At 40.7% G+C, this 27,870-nt stretch overlaps 1 protein-coding gene across 2 annotated transcripts; it reads right to left on the bottom strand.

Moving 5' to 3' along the window:
• zbtb20 (zinc finger and BTB domain containing 20) lies at positions 1-24,153 on the bottom strand. 2 transcript variants are annotated; one of them, XM_058087981.2, is made up of 4 exons: positions 23,501-24,153; positions 5,992-6,126; positions 3,027-4,547; positions 1-1,484 (listed from the first exon to the last, which is right to left on the bottom strand). In XM_058087981.2, the coding sequence occupies exons 3-4, from the start codon at positions 4,525-4,527 to the stop codon at positions 943-945; spliced, it is 2,043 nt and encodes a 680-aa protein (XP_057943964.1). In that variant the 5' UTR covers positions 4,528-4,547; positions 5,992-6,126; positions 23,501-24,153; the 3' UTR covers positions 1-942. The 2 variants fall into 2 exon arrangements, with proteins under 2 accessions (XP_057943964.1, XP_057943965.1); XM_058087982.2 differs by lacking the exon at positions 23,501-24,153 and adding an exon at positions 6,244-8,497.
• Between the last annotated feature and the right edge of the window lie 3,717 nt (positions 24,154-27,870).

Raw genomic sequence — 27,870 nt, 5'->3', positions numbered from 1 at the left:
AATGGAAACTGGCTGCAGAAAAGAAATATTAAAAAAAAAAAAAAAAAGAACACAGATTTGTCTTTTTGTGTTAGGAGCAGCCTTAACAGTCTTTTAGGAGATTAGTGGCAGTGTTTGCAAATGAGTTCAGACTTATTTTTTTGCTTGTCTCACCAACAACAGCCTAATTTAGTAAACTGAAGCATTCAAAATGCATGGACGATTACAAAAACATACCAAATCATTGCCCTGCCGTCTTTGACAGGAAGTGAAACTTGTACCTCATCAACAGCTGCATTATAATCCCTTAATAACATAGGAATAAATAAAACCCAGTGTCAAATTTACTACTCTCCTTTGTTTTTTTTTAATGGTTTTTAGAAGGCAATCATGTGACTGTCAGTATTTTGGAGGGAATATGTAGCCCCACACCAAATGATTTTTTTTTGTTATTGTTGTTGTAAATTATACCACAGTAAGTTTGGACATCTCTCTTTTCCAAACCGGTCAGTATGGGTTCACAACGGCCATTTTAAATGGCGTCTCTCACTCACTCACACGCACACACGCATATGCACGCACACACTGGGACACATGCAGATCCACACACAACGCACATGTGTATGCGCTCAGACAGATCTACACTAACGGTGTGTTTGTGTGTATGTGTTTCTTTCATAGGCCTTTCGGTAGTGTTCAACACATAAATCGGTATTTTAGGAAATCATACATTTAGAGGCCTGTAGTTAGGATCCATCCAGTAGATCAATATCTAACTACTAAGCCTTAAGGCCACCATCTTTTTGTTTATTTAGAATAACAAAAAAGAAAATCTTTTTTTTTTTTTGGGAAACTTAATGTGCCAGTGTCTATACTCATTACTTTTCATACCTCAAAATAAGAAAAGGAAAATCTAGTGCCATTTTGTTTGTCATTCTTTTCGAGAAGTTTATCTAGTTGTACTTATCCGTCAGAGACATGCATTCGCATGTGGTCGTTGAAGTGCTCCATTTGCTCAAACTTGACGGGGCAGACAGAACACATGTAGGTGGTCCCGTCTTGGCAGCTCGCCTCTGCGGCCACGCCCACTCCCGTTCCGACCATGGCCCCTTCTCCCGCACCTCCGCTCACGGACATGGCGACGGCTACCACCCCGGCGCCCGGCTCGGGGACGGTCATGGGGATGGTGATGGGAATGGAGACCGGGCCGGGAGGGCCGGCGGCGCCAGCCAGCCCCGTGAGGGTGCTGCCTGTGCTGTGCAGGGCCATGTGGCGCTCCAGCAGGGTTTTGTGGGAGAACTTCTTCTTGCAGATGCAGCACTCGTAGGACTTCTCTCCACGGTGCAGCCGCATGTGGACGTTGAGAGAGCTCTTCTGGGTGAAGCGCTTGTTGCAGATGCTGCACTGGTAGGCCCGCACCCCTGTGTGGGTCACCATGTGTTTGATTAAATAATCCTTCAGGGAGAACGAGCGCCAGCAGATGCTGCACTGGTGAGGCTTCTCTCCTGTGTGGGCATGCAAGACAAACATAATTGGGGGAGAAAAGAGAAACAAGATGATCACATAAGTACCAATACGGAGTGGTCACACAGAAGTCAAAAAAGCTATTTTAGCATATTTAACCATCAGCCGAGAGAGAGAAAATAAAACTCATGAATGTACAATTTTTTTTTCCCATTCCTTATCTGAGGCTAAAGCCGCTCCATCTGTTAATGGCATCAACAAACACATGGAGAAGCCAACGCCGGTCATTTACACAAATCTGCAACACTGTGCATGTCGTCGGCACTAGGAGCCAAACAGAAGGCGTCCGGTCCCCATTTCATTAAAGAATATGAGCTCGTCAGCAGCTGACAATTGAAAGTTAAAAGCTCCTGCTGACTTCATCTGGTGGACGCCTCAAGGCCAGTGGCGGGGAAATCATGGTAACGCTCTCTTGTCTGGCGAGAGAGAGAGACACTTGTGTCTAGACGCACTTAAGGAAATTGTGATCGTTCTAAATTCTGTACCGTTCAATCGGATAAATCACATTTTACACTATTAACTGATAATAAAGATGGACCTTGTCTGCCTCTGTACTAATACATCATAACCTTGCTTTTCGTTATTAATTCCTTCCACAAGGTTCGTTAAAAACATTAAAAAAATGAGGCAATCTGTGAAATAATTATAAATGCAGAAGGAATGAAACTTATTGTTGATTCGGACTTCGTGTATATCCTCTCCAGATCGAATTCAATAGTGTTTTCATTAAATTGTTGGCACTCGCAAGTTTCTATGGCCCCATGGTGGGTTATTTAGCAGTCAAACTCAACAAAAAATGCACCAGACATTGACGGTCAGTAATGTGTAGGGTGCTTTGTTTGGGCTCTCAATTTTGCGGAACGATACAGTTGAGGTGAAAATCATATGAATCATATGAAAACTGAGGTTTGACCGTAATTAAAAATAGCAAGTATGAACGTTTTTGAAAAAATCACAACGGTAAAAAAATGGTAATGAGTAATTCATGTTACCTGAAATTAAGAGATGTATTATTACTGTTCTCATCATTATTAATGAAATTGCACTTCATCTGTGCCTCATAAACGTAGCAGCAGCAGTCACGCATTTCATGCCTGATTGCAACTATTATCTCTGCTGGCACTGTAAATGATGAAATAGTATATGAATGTAGTATATTCAGCACTTTAACACAACAATGGTTGCTTTTATTATTATTTCATTGTGAGTTTTGAGCATTTAGGTAAATGCCTCCTCATTTGTGTAATAAAACATCGCTAATGCATGTTGTTAACAATTTACCAGGGTGTGATAGGAATAAAACAATGTATTATCACTTCATCTAATTTTTTTCATGATGAGCTGGTCCTAAATTGCCTGCTTAAAAGATTTCTGGCCAAGTGCTAGGTAGTAAAGCTCTAAATAAAAGTGGGACAAATTATACGAGCAGTGTTTCTTCCTGTTCTAATAATCGTCATTGGCAAAATTATTACAGAGTAACACTGAAAAGTCATAAAAAAATAATGTGAGGCAATATGACTTACCAGTATGCACAAACATGTGTTTGACGTAGTTCTGTTTTGCAGTAAAGGTTTTACAGCAGAGAGTGCATGCATAGGGCTTCTTCTCCCCCTGACCCATTGCTCCAGCAGGCTGCTGTGACTGGGCAGCCGCCCGCGGAACAGCCATGGCGTTGGGGAATGATGGCATGGCAGGGGGCGGCACCGTCACAAACTGGGTCTGCTGCTGGCCGGGAAGGTAAAGGAAAGACTTGTTGTCTCTGGTCGGCTGTGGGGGGAAGAGTGTGGGCAAGAAGGTGCTTCCGGCGGCGCCGATCACTTGGGAATTGCTGGTCATGGTGTGCGGCATCCTCAAATTGCTGGTGTGTGACTCGGGCTGCCGCAGGTATTGCGGCGTGCTGGGCAGGGAGTGGGGCATGATGGGGTTGGGCAGTGGCTGCATCATGCTACTGTCACTAGTGCTGTGGCCGGCGTCGCCCTCCTCGGGCTCTTGGGCTTGCTCCGGGGACGAGTCATTGACCTCAATCTGCACCGGACCGCCATCCCCTTGGTGGCCTTCTCCCGCCCCATCTCGGTTGAAGCCACTCAGGTAGGGCTGCTGCTCCATGGCGTCTGGCTCAGTACTGATGGAGGAGCTGACCCCTGAGTCCAAACTCTCCACCTTGGACTCACTCTCAGCATGCTCGTGCTCATCCTGGCAGTCCCCCGTGTTGTTGTAGCAGCTGTACTCATCGTCAGCCTCCTGCTTGATGTGCATCCCACCTGTTTGCAAGCGGACCGGTCGGGGCTGCTTGCGGCAGTGGGTGGACTCGGCGGTGGAGATGAAGCGATCTACCTGTTGGGATCTATCCTGGATACGGTTCATCCAGGGGGGATCCTGCGACTGCTGGTCCTTCTGAGCGCTGACACTTGGGTCGTAATTTGTTGCCATGGGGTTGATGTAAAGGGGCCGGTCGCGGGTGCCGTTGGAGATGCCGGTGTAGGAGTAGAGAGACGTGTATGCCCGATCCATGTTCTGCTGGGTCGTTGCTTGCATACAACCTGACTCGGCATCACTGCTGGGCCCAGAGGTGCCAGACTCAGGCGTGCCGCGGGGGGTGTCCTGACCAGAGTCTCCTGGTATAACGGGGAAGCCTCCCGGGCCGGCGAGGCCCACATTCTGGGACACAATTCGGGTACACTCATCGATGACGGTCTTGATCTGCAAGATGCTGGCGGCAGTTAAGATTTGCAGTGCCTCTGACTGAGACACTCGCAGAATCCCGCTGTACATAAAGTCAATCAACTTTTGGATGGATTGCACCGAGACCACAGAGGGGATCTCAATGTCGCTGTAGCCCAAAAGCAGCTTGTCCTGAAAGAAGGGGCTTCCAGCGGCCAGCACGCAGCGGTGAGCTCGCAGCATACTTCCATGGATCCGGACAGTCACATCACAGAAGTGCCCACGATTGCGCTGCTCATTGAGGGTCTCAAGTACAGAATTGCTGAAGTTGTGGAGATTGATGTTATGAATGCGCTCGGTCATCCCCTTGCAACTGATGTGACCTGAAACCGGGGCAGCAACACACCTCATTTAGAGAGACGCTGCATTATTCAGCCAAATTAGCCACACTGCACTTGGCCCACTTGCATTGTTACCATGTTGGCATCGCTAAGTTGCAATAAGTAGCAATGCTCACTGCCACAGCCGTGCAGGAAACTACCAGGAGGACATCACATTTGATGGGTTTGAAGGATAAGATTAGACAACCTATACTTTGTAACACAAATGAGACAACCAAAGACAACCTACAATTTGAAAAAGAGACATTTTTGTGTATTTAAATACATAACATTAATATTTAAAATAATCAATTGATATTTAATCAGAAATAACGACATTACTAGAGTTACATAGAAGTGTACTCTGAATTCAATCTATATCACAGCAATCTATGTCATGGCATTTTGGAGCCCATGTCAGAAATTCTACCTTTACAAAGATGTTTTAATCTACATTATCAGAGATGTCACAATCTAGTCATTAATTGCTGCCGTTGCACAAAATTAGACATATCACTCAAGATAATGCAATAATATTACATTATATTATTATCATTACAAAAAAGATATTGTGTTGGATATCATTACATTGCATACATAATAATAATAATACTAAAACGTAAATAATAATAATAATAATGGTGGTGGAGTAAGTTTTTGTATACCTTAATTGCCGTTTCTAAGAAGTAATAATAATAATAATAATAATAATAACAACCGTGGTTTTGGTGAAGTCAATTTTTCTACACCTTAGTTTGTAATTGCCGTTTCAAAGATAAAAAAAAATCCACAATGGAATTAAGCGTATTTTTCTATTCTCTGAACCTCCATTAGTGGCCAGTGGGTGGCGCCCTACGCTCAGAGGACAATAAGGCTCTTTTGTTGGTCATGTGCTCACTATGATGGCGCTTCCAAAACTCAAGACAAGAAACACACTGGATGTGCCGCCTTAGATAAGTGTGCTTACATTATTTAGGCTGCTTTTCTTCACATTTTGGCTATAAAATGAATTATGATGCCAGTGTAAATTACATATGCCTTGAAGTGGGTTCATCGTAAAAAATAAACTCATAAGAATAATAAATATTTGCTTTCATGCTACAGAATTAATTAATTTTTGTCAGGTGGAGCATGGACTAAATACCAACTACAGCCTTATTAGAAAATGGTAATATAAAGGTAGTTTAGAGCTTACAATGTAAAGAAATAATAAAAGAAAAAAAGGGTGAAACATTACACTGAAAAACAAAGAGTATAACCACAGTGAGCAGGAAAAAATGCTTTGGAGAGTTGCTTCAAATTTGCCATGCAGTAGCACACCAGGGACATGATAGACGTTGAATTAACAACCTAAAGCATAATATTACAATCTAATGACATTGGTATTTGCAATGAGAGCGTATTATTTACAATCCTACGTATCATACTTTTGAGAAAATCAACTCACAGTTAGATGACGCTGTGTTTCCAAGATGCTAGTGTGACTGGTGATGAAGTGCGGGTCAAGCTTCAGGAGATGGCTTAACAGAGGCCGGGCGCTAGGCAAGGCTGTCAGTCCTCTCTTCCCAAATCATGTGTTGCTCTGCCAAAGTGTTTGCAGGGGAGAGAAGAAGTGGAAAAAAAAAAGACAAAGACAAATCTTTAGATCACATCGATATTGCCACTCCCTTGATGGACCCGAAGCAACACGAATGTCTACCTCCGACATGCTGCAACAGATGTGTGAAGAGTTTTCCATGCCAGCCTAAAACAAAAAAAAATGGACGGTCTTGTGTGCAATTCCTCAACAAGGATCAAAATTATATTGGTATTGAAGGAAGCTCTTCTCTTATCCGAGTCACTGGGCAACAAAACCACACCCTTATAAAAATTATCTTGATTCCACATTAATTAATGCACTCTGTGTGTGTATGTGAGAGAGAGAGAGAAAGTGTGTGTGTGTTCTTGTTTTTTTTGTTGTTGCCTCCAAAAGCGCAAACACAAAGACGTCCCGCGGTTCTTACAAGTTGTAATAATAATTAAAAAAAAACATATTAAACACACAAGACATTCATTGCAAACACAAGCACGCCATTTAACATCATCACACTATCATGTGATAGGCTGCTTTTGGTGATGCGAAGACAAGCTTTTACACAGCAGCTATTATACTGTACGTGCACGGGCGTCTGCTAAAGTTTGGACACAAAAGACTCCTGAAAAAGAAAAAGGAAAAAAAAACAAAAAAACAACCACACTGAAGTTAAATGGTGTCATTTCAGGTCACACAAACGAGTACTCGGAGTTGAACCAGTGTGAAATGTCTGTTTGGGCTCTCCGTCAAATGTACTCACACTAAAGTCAGTGGCGTCATAGCTTTTCAATTTTCTGATTAATCCCAGCAAAAGGAGAAGTATGCCCATCTCCACACACCACTCACGCTTTGAAACTAGTTAAAACCCGCAGATGGAAAGTATCCGGCTTAAATCGAGTGACCTCTGTACTGAGCCAGTCACGAGCGTGTCAAATACCGTTGTCATTTTTAGAATGTGTGCCAAATAGTGTGACTAAAACCCTGAAAGAGTAGGTTTTTTTTTTGTCTTTTGCATTCTTGCCTGTATTTTCTAATGGAATAATGGTGTGTTTAATAGAGTAGGATGATCACTTGATACTAAGGTTCAACCAGTTTTGGACATGGAGCAGCCCCTAAAAATACACATGTGATACACATTTCAGTAATTTTGAAATAAGTGGAAATGTAAAATAATTGTAAAATGAATAGACAGGCGGTGCAGCACTGAAAGCAAAGGTGTAATTTGGTCTCGTTTTCGAGTACCCATTAAAACCGTGGCACCTTCGTTTTGGGTTAATTGCACTGACAATAGAATCTTTTAACTGAAGACAGATGGAAGGGGTTTGGAATAATAGTCATAATGAAAAGTACAAATGGAGATTTTTTTTTTTTTTTTGGATGGGGGGGTTGACAGAAATGACATTTTGAATTACAGTGGATGGACAACGTATGGAAGACTGACACAATAGTGAGGAGAAGTATGTGTCTTTTTTTTGGATGTAATTTAGGCCATCATCATGTATGAATGTCCTCGGGGTAGTTTGTCAGCCAAACTGGGTAATTTGGGTATCATCTGCATTAAAACTGAAACTTTGAAGAGATTTCCCAGTGGCAGCACGCACATGTTGAACTAAACTGGGTCAAGTACAAAACCCTGAGGAGCTCCACACCACAACCTAAAGGCAGATGTCCTGAACTTGGACATTATAAAATACTGACTGGAAGTTTACATCAAGACGTATAGCATTCAAAGGGCATGCCATCAAGTGGGACCTGACCATGGTGAGACGCTGACCTAAAAAGGGCATACTGTGGTACCTTGGTTTTCGTTGACAATTTGTTCCAAAAGGTCCAACAAAAAACAACAAAAAGTACATTTTGTAGACAATATTTTTAGTTTTTCCAAGCATAAAAAAGTTACTGTAAAAACATCTTGAAATAGTCCACAAACATTTGGCCTCTCTATAACCACGGAAAACAAATATTTGCTCTTTTTCAGAAGAAACCAAAAACATATACCGATGGATGTAACTTGTGTTGTCACTAATCGTGCCATTGAATATTCTGATTGGGCTTAGTCAAATGAAAAATCAACAGAAAAACTTCAAATTGAATAACATCCACACACATGCCAAAACTCTATTTGCCAGCACCTTGGCAAATATTATCTGTCAGGTTACCCTGTTGCCACGGGTGCTACGGTTAGGCAGTGCAAACAAACTGTACATATATCTGCCTTTCTGCCCCCCACCCAGCCCTACATCCTCGTCCGTGCAGACATGGAAATCCACCTGCCTCAGGGGTAGACTGAGGTGAATGGCACCAACAAAAGGGAGCAGGCCAAGGGAGGCAGGCTTCACTTGCCCAGACTGCCACTCACAACAGTGATTCCATTTTAGCCGTGACACAGTGGGTGAGCAGCAGCCAGCGCCTACCTGCAGTGAATTCTAATCAGCCCAGGGGTCTGCCTCACAACCCCCCTGCTCTCCCCTCCCTCCCGTACCCTGTCTTGCACTAAAGGGCCTGATGATCCTTCAAAATTAATTAGATCCTCGTAGGAGGCGGCCATTTTCTTTCCACAGCCGCACGCTCCACCAAAATCCAAAATTTCCAAGAGGACTGCAACCAAATTTAGGCCCCCACTCCCCAACCCCTCACGCTGATCTCTTTCTCTGTGTCTCTACCTGTTTCCTGTTTCATCATCCCTCACGCCGTCTTCCCCCTCCATCTGTCTGTCTCCCTGTCTGTAACAATCACCCACCACTCCTCTCCTCTCCTCTCCTCTCCTAGCACCCACCACCATCATCTACTCCCCACCCCGCCCCTCGCTGGCTGCCTCCATGCTCCCAGCTCTGTGTCTGCCTCTGTGGAGTTTGCTGTCAATAAATCCCCAGAGGTCAGTTTGTCTGCTGGAAATCAGACACAATGCTTCAGACCGCCAATGCGATGCATGCTCTGCTGCAACCGCCACAACAAAGACTGAGGAGGGCTCAGGGGTGGAGAGGAAGGAGGGGAACGGAGTGGGTGGGGGTGGGTTAGGGTGTGGGGGCAAAAAAAAAAAAAAAAAAAAACCTCCACCAAGCAGCCAGCCAGACTCCAGGTTAATCAGCTGCCTGTATTACGTGACAAGCTCATGAAATATGCTGCATCAAATTGGACATCAGTTAATAAGGAGGTGGTGGTGGTGGCAGAGGGGAGGGCGGGGGTAGTGGCGAGACTGGGGGATGGGGGTTGAGAACACAAGACACAAGAGGCACGCGTATAAAAGAAGCAGTATCAGCCATGTGAATAATATAGATCTTGAATATGCTAATAGTGCTTACAGCGCGCATTCAAGGCCTTTGCTACATTTAGCACATTTACATCTGGAGACAAAAGGCCACGGAGCATTGAGGACCATGCACGTGCAAACAATATCTACAGGAGCCAAGGAGGAACAATTGTTTGTTTGAAGCTGCGATTGATGAACACCATCCGGCGCTGCAGTGATTTATTTGAAAATCAGTACAGTATGGCTTGCATGCGCAGATATGTGTCGACTTTAATTAGGCGCACAATGTAAATGTGTAGTGAGAACAATGGCGAGTAAAAACGTGTTGATCAGACAGGTGAAAATTACCTCAATAGAGGAGGTCTTGTTTTCCTCTCTTCTCTCTCTGAGCCTCTCATTAAAGTATTAAAGAATCCATTAAGTGATCGCCCATAATGTTGCGCGGCGTAATTAACAGGTGAGGTGTTGCATGGCGTCGACGAGCGCATGTAACAGTTTCACTTGCTGTTAAAAAACATTTTTCTGCGCCTCGGTTTTGGAATTTACCAGGCGTAGCTCAGCGATTCAATGCTTTTCAAGTGAGTCATGATGGCTTGTGATGATTATGAAATGTTTGAATTACATTTTGAGGCATGCTTCTTCACAATTCATTCAGTCATAACTTTAAACTGGCTGAAGTGCACGCATTCTTACTTTAAAAATGCAATAAGCCCGCGTTTTTCTTTCTTGCAAATGCCTTCTTGCTTAGTCACTCAAATGTAAAAGTGAGTGATGCTTCGGTGTTTCCCAGCTTGGATTTTCTGAATAACTCCATTTGGTAAACTAAAGTCACCTAATAAGTAAGACAGTAAATGCAAGTTAGGAATGAATAAATAACACACAAGATGAATGTGTTAAGACATTCAGTCCAACAACAGCGGGGGGAAAAAAAGCATTAAAATGTGGTGAAATGAAGTAAATCCCTGCAGAGAACAACATGCAATAGCATTGTACAAGTGCAGGACAGTCTAAATATTTTTTTTGACAGGACAGCTTGCTCAACTTTCTGTCAAAAACACACCCACCACCACCCGTTAACCATAGCAGATCCTTTGTCCAGTTACAGATGGGAGCAAAATCTACACCAAATCTTCTCTCTCGCTCTTTATTTTTTTTTTTTCTCATGCAAAGTTAGCACAGACATTCATGGATGAGTGGAGCCACTGTATTCCCTTCGATGGCAACATCTCACACTGCATGCCCTCATTAAATATTGCAAAATAAAATGTCTTTGGGCCGTGCTTTTTGTTAAAGACCATTTGACCATCTGACAACTCTCATATGATCGCCTCCTAAAGTCCTTTAACCCCCCCCCCATCCTCCAGCAGGTAATACTGAACTCAAGAGTCATCGTTTGGAGGCAACCATCAGCAGCGGCTGCCTCTCCATAGCTGCATGGATGTCAAGGATCATTTGCAACTCCAAAAACAGCAAAAAAAAAAAATAATGGGCTGACAATGCGTGCATGAACAAATAACAGCTGACTTGTTTGTATGTTACAAAGCAATATTAAACACAGAAAAGTCATAATGAAAATATACTGGAATATTTCAAAGATACAAGTCCCGCAAAAAGGCAGTTTTTAGCTAGAAAATATTATTAATAATAGTAATAACAATGATACTTTTAATTAAAACACAACAGGCCTGACATATACGCAGGTGTACATTTTTGCTTGAACTATTATGACTTTATTATCATAACATTGCCTACCGGTAGTTATGCCAGCTATATTACTGTTATTCTAATGAAATAAACAACTTAATCCTTGCAAAACAAAATAGCCACGTTTTTCTTGTAGCATTATTATTCTTAATAATAATAATAATAATAATGAAAGGATAATATATTTGTACAGTCGCTTTTGTGTCCACTCAAGGACATCATAGGCATACATAATGGGAAAAAACACATGTATTCAATATATTCAACCTTGCCATTTTATTGTTGTAATACCTCCACCGATTTCATGCAAAATTATGACTTCATTCATATTTTGTCAACGTTATTCTCTGATTTATGAAATATCCTATATATTTTCCTTGCAGTATTGCTTTTCCTTTCACTCCTTTATAGAACGGCATCAATGTGAACTATTATTTCCATCACATTATCATTATCAGATTCAGCAACAATCGGAATATTTTGCCTTACTATAGTACCCCGGAAATTGCTCACCCCCCCCAAAAAAAAAAATTAACAGCAATGTGATAGTGAGTGTGTATGTTGTGTGTGTTTGTATGCGAGTTTGTATGAACCCTACTTTACGTACCGACATTTGCGTGTTCCCCCTAAACAGTTACAAGACTTGGAGCTCGGTGACCTACATGTTACATCCATCTGTGCATTTAAGCACATAAAAGCAACATTCTTCCTCCTTACATGGACTTGAACACTGAATCCTTTCATTGATATTACTAAAAAAAATATATATATATTTTTTTTACATTGTTTAGCATATAGTTGTATATAGGCATTTTGCATAGTTTATGTACAGGCAATATGCACAGTTGATTGACACTGACAAAAAAAATGGATCTAAATGTTTATTACTGCTTGTAGTGTTTAGTGGTGTACAATGGATATGATGTAGTGTAGCTGAAACCCTGTTACAGCCATATAATAAACTGTAAAACGAATGCCAGTGTCAATCAAAAGTGGTTATTACTATTCTAATCTTTTAGCAAGGCAGAACGTTTGAGATAGCAGTTGTAGCCGCTGAGCATGAATGCAAATGTTATGGGGTTAAAAAAATTAAAATGTATGCTAAATAAATGTTAGGAGGGAGGAATTCAACTGGATTTTGTTGTCAGGGTGTGTTTTAGCAGGAGGTGTGCAGCTGCTTATTGGACATATGCACAAGAGTACTTTAAGCTGTTCAGCTTGACCCTGCACTTTTTGTCAGTTGGCCTGTGCTTCAAGGGTCCGCAATCGAGCCCCTCTCATCGAAGGTGGCCAAGCTCAATACTCGCTAGTAAAAAAAAAATGGAAACAGTGCGAAACGGAACAGAGAAAAATGAAATACTGTATATGAAGATGGCCAGAACAGTGAATATGTCACCGGTTGTTATTGATCAACTCGATGGCTGCTTTTGACTTAAGCGTTTAACATGAATGTCAGATCCATGAAATCAAGCACTTGGAAGTGTATTTATAGTTTGGCAAGCCTTTGTGTAGGAAATACATACATATACCACATACCTCATCAGCTCACTTGACATATGACCCATCTAAAAGTGTCATGCTGACACACTGAAACACACTCAACCACGTGACACCTTGTGCACTCTAACCAAGTGCTCTGCAGGCCAGCTGAGCAATTCGACTTATGTAATAGGACTTCAGTCACACACTGCAACAAGCACGAGCTGTTGCAAAGGTATAGATTTTGTCACTCTGGCGGGGTGAGGCTACATGAGGAAACATTATCCATACTATAGTGTTGCAAGGCAGTCCTGTTAAGCAAGTCCGGTCCTTTATTTCAAAAGAAATCAGTGTTTTGCAACTGTTGATATCATATCTGCAACAGCATGTGAAATATAATAAAGAATTAAGAGGTGATGCTGCAGTTGAATTGAAAAACCCATTATTCAGTACAGGGAAAGGTAAGTAAGGCCAATCATCTGACGGGAGTTACAGATAAGTGTAAGACTAATAATATTACTAATAAATAATAAAAGGCAGCATGATGACATTTGTTTCCAAGAATACTGGGTGACACAGTGTTACTTAACATTTTAGAGAAATCCGGTCCATTCCTGTTACAGTGAAACTAGCTGCATAATCTGATAAACACATGCATTCATTTATTTTCACGCAAACATAATACACTGCTTCCTACTCCACATTTGTAACATTTAGCTCAAAAATCATTTTTAGGAAATATGTTCAAGATGTATTTATGTGCTTTGTGTTAGTGAAGGTTCATCTATGTGTGAATTAAATAGGAGGAATAATGCTCAGGAATGACAAAACGCTGGTCACCAGTTGGTGTGGTTCTACAAGTTCTATTGCTTATAAATTGCTGAGCACACAAAGGCGCACACTATACTCATCACATGCTCTGCTGCCAAAACGTACATTTGTTTTTAGGTGAGATGTCAAAATGGAAATATTCATGTTTTTTAACCGTTTCGAGGTGACCCTTGATATTTGATTGTTTGTTGTTTGCTTACTGTATTACAAGTCTGCAGCTGCAAAAGCCTACTAAAGTACATAATAAAATGTATCGGATGAAGCTATGTACATACTTAGCTGTTTACTGTTTCTAACCAGAAAATCCAGTCTCGTTGTACAAAGCTGAGAGCCCACTTTGTTTGCATGTGTTTCCAGCATCTTACTTGGCTAACATTGTTTGTTGCTAAGAGATGCAGTGGATCAGGATACTACCATCACCATAGAACACACTGCCTTCCCCGGCGCTACACTTCACAGATTCACTGTCAAACTAGGTTTGTTGTCTCGTATGTGACTCACTTCTCATTCGCCTCACAGCACATGATCACCCCCTCAGCTCGGCCCGTGGTAATCGCCGGCCTGGCTAATGCACATGAATGGCTGGTCAGCACATCAGCTGGTTCTGGTAACATTCTGCCAAAGATCATGCCACGTGACCGTTGGCGTGGCTGGGCTACTTTGATGGTATCCGGATCATTACCGTAAGGCCACAGAGGGATGGAGGCGGGTTTTCGCGTAACTTTAACTTGGTATTTTTCATTTTTGTCCAACACAGGGTTTAGGTTAAAACTAAAAACAACCCTTTAATGACTACCTAGTGCCACTTCAATGGGAGTGTTTTTCTGCCTATGTGTTAGTGAAGTTTATCCTGGCTTTTTCTAAATGCATGTTGGGATACACGGGACTTAACCCTGCATAGATGTAAAAAAAACATAAACAAAACAAAGTGCATTTCCCTGCAAAAATTCCATGAGAATGCTGAGGGATGTTGTCATTGAGCACTGAGGACTAACGTTGGTAAATACATCACAGCATATCATACAATCATACAATATCATACAACAGCCAGATGGTTGCTAGGTGCAGCATAGAAATAACATTAAAGCAATCTGATTGGACATTCAAGAGTTGTATGTCATGGGGTCAACGGCATATAAAAATAACAGCACATCACGAACAATACGTACATTTTGTGCTTTGATAAGCTTAAAGCCATTGACTGGTGGCGGTTCTATTACACACAGTAGTACAGTAGCAGAATCATCCAACCTCTAATATTGGAACATCACTGGAACTGCAAATTCATAGGTCCTAAAAGTGAAAAACAACTGTGGCAGTTTTATCCCTCATTTATAGAAGCTAATTAGTTCCAGACTCGACTATGCTGAGTGAATTTCTGTGAAGTAAGATTCTATATTAATATATAATATATTATATATATATAATATTTTCATAGTTAGAGCATAGAAAATCTGTTTATGACTTTCTAAATTAAATTTGCACTATTATTAGAGCCCTGTAGACATGACATACCCCGTTAGTCACCTTTACACTTATTATACTTTGTTTTACATCCCATTGTTCAACTGTAATGCACAGGCTCCAGGATCCCTACAAAACCACAAGAGCGTGAGGGAGTGTAGTTTAAAAACAATAATGTTTTTAGGCCTTTTATACACACAGAAACAGTTTTTAAGGCCCTGAGTTTCTGGAAAAGGTGGAGACTTGCTAAAACGCAGCATCTGCATGTAAGTGTTGAAAACAGCCAACACTGCCAAGTCCCATTAACTAATGCCACAACTGTTCATTTGCTATATATTTTAATATGTACACTGTGCACAGTAGAGCCCTGCTATTTGCAGGGTTATGTTTCAAGACCAATCGAGAACAACAAAAAATAAAAGGTAAAAGGTAAAAGGTAGAAGTGATGTGTAATACCACTGATTTCATTTTCGATACGATACTCAGTAAAACTCAGGCTGGTATCGGTGATACCGATCCCATGCTTCATGTAAATTCCCCTTTATTATATCAAATATAGTAAGAATTTCATAATTAATGCAAGTAATTTATTACATTTAAAGTATATTGAGTGGGTCATATTTCAAGTATATTTTCACATAGTATTATGTGTTCCGTCAACGAGTCGCCGTTTTGTAGTGGACTACGGCCTATTATCCATTACATCCATTACATTATTTAACCAAAATTTACACATTTATGCATGTTTTAAGGATTTTCAAACATAAAATTTGATAAATTAACTAATATACAAATATAAGGCATTCAGAAGACGCATTCAAAGATTATTAAGATCATTATTAAGGTTATATGTTGTATTCTACACTGGTCACTAGGTGTCAGTAATGCTAGTGTAATGTTCAGACTTGATCACCAGAACAACAGACATTTATTGCATTGTATCTCACAACAAGCACAATAATTGATCATGAAAAAACAGGCAATGGTTAAACTAAACTCTGAACCTCCGCCACTTCCTGTCCGGCACCCAAGCAGACAGCATTACAGCAACACACACAAGCTCAAGTTTTAGGCTACGTTCACAGTGCAGGTACCTGGACCTGCATTTGATTTTTTTTATGTCAGTGCGTACAGTACAATACAGACTACTTTCAAATGTGTCTCAGGGCTTGTTCGTAGTTAGATATAAATCCAATATGTATCTAATCAGGTCACATATATCCGACCTATATATCATCAATGTTGGCAAAAGTAATTTTTAAAAAGTCCTGCCACCCTCATGCTCCTCAGAACAGACATTGCAGCAAGTCCTATACAAACTGCCGCAGCCAAAATTCTTTCTTTCTTCTTAATGTCCTGTGTGGAATCATTTGGTTAAGAAAATATTGACCCCTGTTGCACAAAATCTATAAAAAAAAACACATTAAGGAAGGCACACACCGAGGCAATCTTTACTTCCGTAAAACACACTTCCCAGACGCTTTGCTTTCACATTAGCAAGTCGCATTTTTGGTGGGGTAATGTGAGTGACCACATAGAAAAATCTGATTTTAACAAAAAATCCGAATTGGGCATTACATCCTGCAGTGTGAATGTTAGAGGAGTGCTTCTCAAATAGTGGTGTGGCCCCAGTGAACTGTCAGGCGGTTTGAGAGGCAGGGGGGACTTTCAATATTCGTGCAGACCTGCCAACATGTATGAATTTGTGGTACTCAGCATGCAATGTAAGTCGTGAATATCCTTGTAAGTTTCACTGCTCTCCATTTTGTGCTGGTGCCATTTTCTACTTCTGGTAAATTCATGTTTAGTTTAGTTTATTGGCCTAACAGTCAGGAGATGGAGGATTTGAATCTCCATTTGGGCATCTCCGTGTTTACATGTTCTACCCGTGCATGTTTAGATTTTCTGCAGGTACTGTGGTTTTCTCCACATTCAAAAAAGTGGAACCTCAGTTTTCGATATTAATTAGTTCCAAAGATCCTACAAAAACTGACACAATTTTTATATGAAATATTGTAGATATAATATATTTATACTTTATATTTAAAGTATATTATATGATTATTATATTATATTTATACTTTATATATAATATAAAGTAATCTGTTTCAGACACCCAAAAATATGACAAAAAATAAATTTTATACAAAAAAATAGACCAGACCAGAAAACAATGTGATAGAATTATGAATGGATTAAACTCTTTGTTGATACAGACTTCCCGTACATCCTAGCAGGACTGAATTCAATAGGTTTTCTCACAATCTTTCTCAAATTGCTGGCACTTGCAACTATTTTTGGCCCCATGGTGAGTTATTTAGCAGTTACACTCAAAACAGGGAAAACGGACAAGTTTGTATTAAATGCAATATTGTACAGAAACCCATCTGACTGTCTCTAAATTGTGCATAGTTGAATTTCTGGTTGTATATAAGTGCCCTGTGATTTGCTGGCGACAAATCCATAATATAGCCGGCTCCTCGCCCGAAATCATCTCGGACAGGCTCCAGCTTACCCCTAACCCTAATGAGTACAGGCATTACAGAAGATGGATGCTTTGAGGATTAAAAATCAGCAAATTTACGGGGGGTGTGAGCCCTGAATCACAAACAGGAGGCGATCGACTATACGTGTAAATGTATAGTACATCTAATCTCTCACGATAATTGAGGAGGGAAGGCGTCATAATATGCAGCCACGGCAGTTACTGCTGGTTTTTCCACCTTCTGATTGCCTAATGATGCTTGACAACCAGGAAATGTGTCCCTATGTAGGTGTGGACTTTGCCTAAAAGAGCAAAGAACAATAGCAAGGAGGATTTGGCAAGTGGCTTCCTGTAAGCTATGCACTGCAAAGCCACTATTTAAATTTTTTGGTTTTTAAAGTTTAGGCCCTTTTCTGAACAGTTTCTATCATATTTTACTAGATGGCTTTGTGAAGAAATTTATGATAATTTATATGGCAACTCCAAACATCTATTTTTGTGTGTAGTTTCAAGCCCATGTGTGGCAGGAGCACAAACATTCCACAAACCTACCAGTACCAGTATGATCAGATCGGTTTCTTTGTATTGTGTTTATCATAAACGTCAAACATATTGCGAAACCGTCATTAACTTTGATGCAACTTAAAAGCGGTTTTGCCATTTGGTTGGTGAGAAACGGGTACCGCATACCTTTCCTTTTATCATGTGCCTAAAGTGTTGGCAACCAATACCAGGAAGACAACAACTTTCAACTTTCAGTTTGTAGTTCGCCGTTAAATCTAGCCAAATTAGTAACGAGCCTCCAACCAGGAGTGGGAGGGAGGGGTGTGTGTGGGTGGGTGTAGTTTTTCCTGTGTCTTTAATCGAGGTTGACTTTGGGGCAATAAACAATCGAGACGGTATCCAAGAGAGATATTTGGAGAGAGATTATAACAGTGTCCCTATGTAAATGAGAATTCCAAAAGAAAGAACTTCTTTCAAAAGGATAATATATATTCTTTTGGCTGCGTTCAGGGGGAATAAGGGAAAATGATTTCAATTCAATGTAAACATGGCCAAAAGAAGTCTTCATTTTAAGACTGGGCTACAATGTAAACACGAGTGTGGATATAGCTTAGTCACTTCACAGTGCATACAAGCAAACCTGGGGAGAGAGGCTGTGCACAACCTTAACATTTTGGCTGTTCTGGCTTCTGTTTATTGGCTCAAGGCTTTTAAAAAAAAATCTATTTTCCGAGCCAGAATAGAAGTATAAAATACAAAAGAAATGACAGTACTAGTTTGAAAAGTTACCAAATTCTATTTTACTTTCAACAAAAAAAACAAAACCTCAACCTCTGCTTAGATTCTTTTCCCATGCAGCTAGGCCCATCTCACCATGACTTGTAGCAAACCATATGGGTAGCAGGGTGAACTGAGGACACACATGCCTCTTGGCAAACACACTACTTCACTATTAGAATCCAGGATACATTTTTCACATGATTTGAATGCCAGGACCTGCTTGTGTGTTCAAAGAGTGAGAATACAAATGAAGTTAAATGTTCATCTGTCTTAGGCACACAAAAAAAACGACTTTTTTCCCCCTACATTCACACCCTTAAAGTCACATTAGTACCCCAAGCTGGATCTTACGAGTACTCTTTTTTTTTAACGTTGCAAAGCCAAGCTGATGGACATGTTTGTATTTTTTTTATAGCATATCATGGCAACAAATGTAAAGAGCGGCAAAGCATTTTAGTCAAGGTAATGGAAAAACAAGGTCACACACTTCAATAGAATCTGCTAAACACTCTTAATTACTGTAAAATGATTTACTGTGTATAATGTTCAAAGAATTACAAAACCATGGGAAAAAATACAGGCATTATTTGACATGAAGGTTTTAATGACTGGAACAGATGAGGTAAAAGATTTTCATTGAGCATGACATTGCTTTGCTGTACATAAATTAAAATAAAAGGGTTGTTTATACACCCTAGTGTTCCTTTGTAATGTCTTGGCTGGATGGTCCTTCTTATTCACAGGTGTCCAATCAGGTCAGGTATACGTTTAAAGGTGCTGTACGTCTTTGGCTTGAAATTATTATTATTTGAAATTAAAAATATATATACAAGAACACCACCACCGGCTACCATGTGTCATATGAACTGTCCAATCTTTTCCCATTCAGGATCGCATAGAGAAAAAAATTGTTAAATACATTACGATCTCAGTTGACCAAGTAAATGGTAAGTAGTGTAATATTTCAATTACAAATTTAAATAGTACATAAGTAGGTAAAAAAAAAAATTAAACAAATACGCAGCGGGATGATACAAAATGAGATGAGGGACGGAAGTGGCTCCCAGATGGCACTTTGGACACCCCCTGGTATACAGTATCCATGGATTCTATCTGTGTTAATTTATCACGCGTATAACACTAGGGAGCATGTCGACATCCCGTCCCGTGTTGGAATGTTTGCTTTGTATTCATTTTGGAGAATATCAAACAATACAATCTAAGAAATGCAGCATTTATTGTCACACGGAGCAACGGAAATTACATTGTGCTTCATAAGACTGACATTTAGACAGTATTGCATCGGAACAAAAGCCTCCTGACAACAACATTCACAAATTGGGCCTCAATGTGTGCTTTCATTATACATTCCTCTGATACTGGCAGGGAGGGAAGATTCCAAAGCAAAAGAAACCGAAAAATATGCCTTTAAGGTTTCATGTCAAGACCTTTTTTTTTGCTCTGGAAGGCAAACGATTTTGAGCATGGGGTGTTGTGGAAATGTGTTATACAATGAAGCATATTCTGAGAACCAAAAAACAAAAACACATCTTGAAAATCAGGGAGGCATGTGAGGCTTCAAAATTTGAGGAATAGTGATTATGTAAGTTAAACTGAACTCCTGTATATGCCTAAAACTGGTGAAAAATCTCATTTGATCTTGGTTGAAAAAAAATTCCACATTACAAGAAAAAAAAAAAAACCTCATTCCACCCCCCACCCCTCTCCCTCCCAGTATCAGGCCAGTTTCTCGTCTTGCTGCTGTGAGGAAAATCACCAAAATTCATGGAACAGCATTTTTCTGTTGCATGAAAGCAGAGAGTGCGTGAGCTGGAGACAACTCTCATTAATTACATGATGTGGCAGCACATTCTCCACTTGGGTTACTAGTATGGGACAAGTGTGCAGGCAACAATCTTGCGATGGCATCAGCCCAAATGATTATTTAGTGTGTGCAAACATTAACATTTGGTCAAATATTTTCACAGTATTAGCAGTATTTTGCAGTCACTTATTTCATATAAATAATGTGTTTGTCATACCGTAATGCCAGATGGTGCTACATCTTTTAAAATAAGATGTTTTGTTCTTGTTGCTATAGTAACTACTACAGCAGTAATACAGCTGCAACTGCCGTAAAACATTTTTGGCAAATTAAAAAGCTGTAAAATTACGCACCAAAAAATTGAACATCAATACCTAACATATCCTGTGACATAAATTATTTGACTTTTAGCCAATTTAACTCATTTGAGGCCTGACATTAACATATACATTTTAAAAATACTTGGAAAACTATTAATCAATTATTGTAGTATAGCCTATTAGCAGTTTTACACATTTATTCATATTTATATTAATGATTAATAATACTTGAATTGTAACTTTTCACGTTATTAGAACTGCCCTTCTTCACTGACTGGCTCCAAGAGGTCACATGGTCCTATACTGCCTTACAGTGATGCACATGGTGTCCATTTTGACTGAAGTTACCAAATAGTGTGTGGTTACTTGCTCTGAGATTACTTTTCTTCATAGCGGGAAGAGTCTTCTACTATAAGGCAAATGAGTGTGTGGTTTGAAGAGGGTCTACTATTATTATTATTATTACTACAATGTTCTTTTATAAAAGCAATTGTTTGAAATATTGTCTACTTTTAATGTATGTGGCATGGCAGGTATGCGCTAATTAAAAAAAAATTGTTATTAAATGTGAAATACACTCTACTTGTATACTTTTTGATTGCACCAATTTTGAACACATTTTGCAGAAACAAAAAAGGGTTTTTGTGCATGACATTCATGATCTTTTCCTTTGCAGTGACTGGAAATAATTTGCAATGCTGACCCGCCATCTGTGTGCACGTAGAGTAAATGCTGGATTTTTGGTGATATGGCGCAGCATTGCACTAATTAAACACATTCACAAGACTACTTGGAATATTAAATGTGCCACTTGATTGGGGGGCTGATAAGCTTTTTTATTTTTTGTGGTGAAAAAAATGGTGTCACCAAGAGAAAATTGGGATTGATTGCTGGGTGTGGATTAGCACCCTCTTCACACACTCACACACACACACACACACACACACACACCTTGCTCTCCAGTTTCTCCTTCATATAATAATGAGTTTCCTTGGTCTGCAGACATGCTCTTAAATATTCATTAGTCATGGGTGGGATTTAAGCAGTGACACAAAAAAGCGGACGCAAGTTGATGCACAAACACTGTGCATATTAATGTACATGTGGAATATATGCATATAATAAATAGTGATTTGAGTGAGATGAAACAAGTCACACTGAGGCCTTATCTCGCCTCCTCTGGGCTGATGAAATCAGTTTTGGACATCAAACTGCAGCAAGAGCTCACACACACACACACACAACACAAGTACCCTCCAATTCATCAAACAATAAAAGGTCCAAAAATACAGGTGTTGAGTTTAGTCTTTGCAGATAAAAGGACTCCTCCATCCCACATTGAACATTTCAGCTGCACTCCCCCACATGCCAGCCAGTCGATCAATAAAATCACATTTGGAATGATCTCACATCACATGTGCCACATTAGACCAGCACCATTCTCCCCATCCACATGTGTCAAATCACAATGAGCTGTTCCTTGCATGGGGGTTATAAGTCATTATACAAGAAGCATCACACAACTACTAAACAAGAGTGCAAAAGACTGTGCATGTGCTCTGATGCTGTCTATAGAACCAAAACCGGGACTGACCTGCTTGTTTTCGGAGGAGATGGGGGGTGGGGGGCACCACAACCAGCCAATAACCACTGACCTGACCCTATGGCGCAGAATATATGCTGTGGTGCGTTCAACGCGCATAAGAACATGCTGTATCATTCTCTTTATCTCACCAAGACAAGCACTGTGGGACAACATCTGTTTGCAACTCATAGTCGTGTGCACACACAGAATCGTTCACACACCATACATTGTGCACAAATGGATGAACCCCCCCCCCCCCCCTAAAAAAAAACTCCACTTTAGACAATTTGAGAAATATTTTCATCTTATGCGTCAATATATCAAAGCGGCTTTTGGATCTGTTTCTCCATCAAATAAAAGGGCACACTGAAAGCGCCTCTTGCAACTTTAATCATGCACGGCTCTAAATCTAGGCCACCCTCTGCCAAAAAAAAGACCCCAAAAAAACCAACAAAAAAAAAATTCATATATCGCTGGCATATAATAAGATGTACTCGATTGAACTTGTGACACACACACACACACACACACACAGCAAATGAAGTATTTACAGTATTGTTGGAGCATTAACCAGCCAGCCATAAGCATGTCCTCATGTATCACCATCTCACAAGCACAACTGATATTTATTCATTTAAAAATGTGGGTTGGACATGTGCTTGTTTGGGATTGAGGCAAGTTCCACTAAGTGATACTGCACGGGAAAAGAAGTGTGCTAGCCGATAGAGAAAGAAGAATAAAAGTGACCTAAAATCGCACACTTGTTCCTGTGTGTAAAATGTGAGCATCGCTGACGGACACTTGAACGCAGCATTGTGCTCAAAAAGTAAGGAGGTGGGGGTTACGTTGGAGGGGGGGCAGGTTGACAATAATGACAGATGGGAAACTTGCGTCATGTCCAGCTTGTTTTTTGTCCCCGAATATAAATGGACAACGAAGCTCCGTGGCAGCGTGGACTCAGAGCCCCACTCCTCGCACGGAGGACGTTTCAGTTCCGCCATGCAACATTTATTGAATTAACATACACATAAAAAAAGAAGTTCCATGTACAAAACTCAATTGACACATGCAGGAAATCCCCTTCTTATAATAGCGTCATATTCCAAATACCCCCCGCATTACTTTTAACAAATATATACATTCCTAAATGTCTTACCTCCACTTCGAAGCTTGCTTTAAAAAAAAGTGGCGTGGATCTCCCCCCACGACGAAGGTCTGAGCTAGAAGATGTCTAACGTGTCCCTTTCACTTTGTTTCATTTCTCACTTCCATCTTCTTTTCATCTCATCAATAAACACACGCTGCAGCCTACCTTCATAGAAGCAGCTCGCTTCAAATGTGCCCTCCCATTTTTTAACTATACATCGCGTACTTTGGGAGAGGAGGGGAGGTGGTGGTGGTGCTGGAGGGGGGGTGCAGGCACGCCTTTTCACTTAAAGCTGCCATTGGGGGAGAACAGTGCACCGTCTTACACTTATTATTAGTGAACCCCCCATGGAAGAAAGCGAGAGAGGCTCCATTATGTGCAAGCAGTGGGAGTTGTTATAGTACTACTACTACTAGTAGTAATGTGCCTCCTACTCGCCTGATGAGCCACTATATTTACAAATAGACGCGGCGACATGGTGAGCTGTTAAGGATGAATTACACTTGTAAAATAATAATACTATCATTATTACTATTATTATTATTGTAATTATTGTTATGAAGGAAGGTTGGTGTTGCTGTATAGAAATACGATAGAATGATAGAATCAGCCGCGTCCACAAATGTGAATGAACTGTCCTACACCCTCCTCCTCTCCTCGTCTACATCACAAGGACGTTGGCGGAGAAGCCGGTCATGTGTCTATCACGCGTTCTAACTTCCCATTGGATGCCACCCCTGTCAGTCATGCGCAAAAGCATCGCCTTGGCCTCCCATTGGCCAACGCCGCCGCCGATCACGCCGCGGGCACCAAACAAGCTAGATTGTCGGCGGTGTCTTCCACTTTCTACGCATTTCTATTTTCTCATTTATTTATTTTTTAACGTCCCGAGCTGACCTCGAGTATGGGAGCAGGGGGGAACAAACGGTGCCGGTTCGGCCGGCCAATCAGATTCGGTGAAGGGATTTGATTTTTTTCCCCCTTCGTGTTGTTGTTGGGTTTTTTTTTCGCCCTCTTCTCGTCATTATCCAACGCCTTGAGATAGATTTTGGCTGGCATAGAATGAAGCAAATGGGTCATGTGGGACCAACCCCCCCACCCCCCAACTCCTCTCCTCGCCCGCCTTAATGTCCCCCCTCCCTCGCTGTCTAGACAGTGACAGGTGTGTGTGTGTGTGTGTGCGTGTATCTGTGGTCCACGTCATAATAATGGGTTGTGTTAATAATGACTATGTATTATGAATGTGTGACAAGCGTGCCATAGATCGACACAGGCTGTCCTTGCGAAGCATGGGCAAATCTTGGCACACACACAGAAAATGGTTTCCTGACAAAGAGGTCAGCTAAGGTTACTCACCTCCTCCCAAGGAGCACCACTATGTAAATGTACAATGGCTGCAAAGAAACACGCTAAACTACACTTTAACAATTAACAGAAATGCAAGAAGGGGTGAGCCTCGAACAATCGCCATCTCCATAGTTGTGGGAGGGGGTCCATTCGTTTTTATTCGGCTCCATTCGCGATATGTTTGCGTGGGCTGTTCGTGCGCGCCCTCTGCAGGCCTCTAAGGTGGCTTCACGCCACGGGTTCAACGGAGGACAAGCCTCCCGCCACTGCTTTGACCTACATGCACTAGAAGCACAATAGCAACACTGTCGCCCGCCTTAATGTGGCCTGTTGCAAAAAGACATTAAACATGGCTTGAAAACTAAGGAAAAACCCGAAGTTTGCTTCATGTTAGGCAAACTAAAAGCCATTAGTGCACATGAGTAGTACATATCCTACACTACAACTTCAAGACTTGTGTTTGTTTTTCTCTACTTTGGGTAATAATGCAAATGAACCATTGAAATATATACGTAGTTTTGTGATGTTAGTTTTTCCTCATTTAAAGTATTAGAATAGTGGGCATTGCAAAAGCATATCACATAGTTAAATCATAAAAAAATATTGTTTAGGATTATATGACACTATATGTAAAATGCAAAATAAAACAAATGGCAAAACACCTTGCAAACAGATGTGAAGGAAAGTACCTAGTGGCCTATTTAAGCGGCATAGAAAATGGAAGAATGGATAAATACATGGAAAAAATACAAAATAGTTAAATAATTTTTAAAGCATTAATTAGGACTAATAAATTACAGCCATATTTTGTGTTATTTTTTAATTACTTTAATCAAATTTTTTATCTAAAACTGTGCTGTTCTTACATGCACGTTGTCTTTTTGCATTGTTGGGCATGGAAAATAATGTTCTGTCACACCCTGAAGTGGACATTGATTGGCTGTAATTGTAGTTATTGTAGGTGGGAGGGCAAGGTGAGGAGCGGAGAGAAGACATGTAACTGGAGGAGCATATGAGCACTGTTCATCCAATGACTAAGAAATGTACATTTCAGGAACACCCCAAAGGCACCACTGATGAAGGTAGAATGATATGGCTTCTTTGTAAGAAGGAGTTTGGTTACCACTGAATATATGTGCTCTTCAATATGTGGCCTACCACATCATTTCATAGGTGTTGCAAACTGCGTCCATTGACCCATTGTACAAGTCAGTGACGACAGCAAGATAAATGTGTGTTGGATCCCGAATCTGATCTGGAAGTAGAGACTGGACAGTCCCAAGTTTCTCAACAAAATAGGATACTTCAAGAAGTCTCTCAATGGTGTAGCTTCTACACCATCTTTAACATCTAATGTGTTGTGCGGGACTACCAGTGTGTAGTGTGTATAGCCACTAATTTTGGTGGGAAAGGGTTATAAGCAACCCCGCTTCATGTATGCACACTCTATAATGCTACACAGATAAGTGATTTTCCTCCATGGCTTACACAAAATAAACACAGTAAGACACTGACAAATTGTTACTAACTGCTTGCTCTTCTGACTCTTCAACATCATCAAGTAACTTTGGAAAGGCATCGGGCTTGACAAAGTTTGTCAGCTAGTCCAGCTACATACTGGCCCATATTCACGAAACAGTCCAGTGTGAAATGCCAATGACAGATTAAAATGCATTTTTTTTTGCTGGTAGGGAATCAGGAACCCCAACCACTTGTGCCTGATGGTGGAGTCTTTAGGAATTGTAAACAAATGTGGCTTTCCCTCACGAGCCATTGCTAGCAATATAAACAGACAAGAAGAGCTTGAGGGAGGGCAGAGAGCTTATCTGCCCTACAGCCACGCCCATATAAGGAAGTCATCCTCTCCTCTGTGACATCACAAAGCTGCAGTTTTACCACGGCTTTTGAAACTGAGCGTTTTGAGCCATCCCAAACTTCTTTCCGGGCTCACTTCGAAATGCGCAAACCTCATTATTTGAAACATCGGCATCGTTTAGCACGAGAATACAACATTCTAACTATATTTATAGGTCAGAAATGTGGAAAAAGCATAATAGGTCCTCTGTCAGATTTTGGTGGAAGATGTGTTGCTGTAGGCGAGATCACTGGAGCTCAGTTGGTTCAGTGTTCAGTATTTGTGTTGCTAGGTGTTCTTACTGTTTTTTTTTTTATTTGTTAACTTCAGAGTTGTTAACTTCATAATTAATTTAATATAAAATATGAAATATCTCAAAGTGAGTGATTTTATCTGCAATTTTTAGGTGAGGTTAAAAAAAGATTAATTTCATCAGTTAACTACAGCACATAACTAAACTCATTCATTCATTTTCTACCGCTTTTCCTCACGAGGGTCGCGGGGGGTGCTGGAGCCTATCCCAGCTGTCTTCGGGCGTAAGGCGGGGTACACGCCAGCCAATCACAGGGCACATATAGACAAACAACCATTCACACTCACATTCATACCTATGGACAATTTGGAGTCGCCAATTAACCTAGCATGTTTTTGGAATGTGGGAGGAAACCGGAGTACCCGGAGAAAACCCACGCATGCACGGGGAGAACATGCAAACTCCACACAGAGATACCCGAGGGTGGGATTGAACCCTGGTCTCCTAGCTGTGAGGTCTGCGCGCTAACCCCTAGACCACCGTGCCGCCCTCATAATTAAACTATTTTTTTAAAATCTTTTTTTTACAATAATATGACATGATGTATTATTTAGAATGTAAATTTGTGTCTCCAGGTAAGTGATTCACAATCGTTAGCAGGTTTGATTTCTTTGATGCTTTAAATGTGCTGAAGTGCTTTAATGCTAGACACCTGTGATACAATGAAATTCACAATAGTGAGTGAACTTTGCTAACTTCCAAGGTCTTCCTGAATTTATTATTAAAGAGTGTCAAAATCAAACATTTTTTCGGGGAACAAAAAGGCTACATTAGTGTCCAACGCTATCTTTAAATATGTCAGCATTTTCTCTGGAACAAAAGATTCTGTTATTCCAACCTATCAAACCTTGATAGCTGAACCCA

This window comes from Doryrhamphus excisus, linkage group LG21 (genome assembly GCF_037039965.1).
Source record: "Doryrhamphus excisus strain RoL-2023G ecotype Guam linkage group LG21, RoL_Dexc_Guam_v1.1, whole genome shotgun sequence".
Lineage (NCBI taxonomy): Eukaryota > Metazoa > Chordata > Actinopteri > Syngnathiformes > Syngnathidae > Doryrhamphus > Doryrhamphus excisus.
This window is presented reverse-complemented; position numbering and strand designations above follow the sequence as displayed.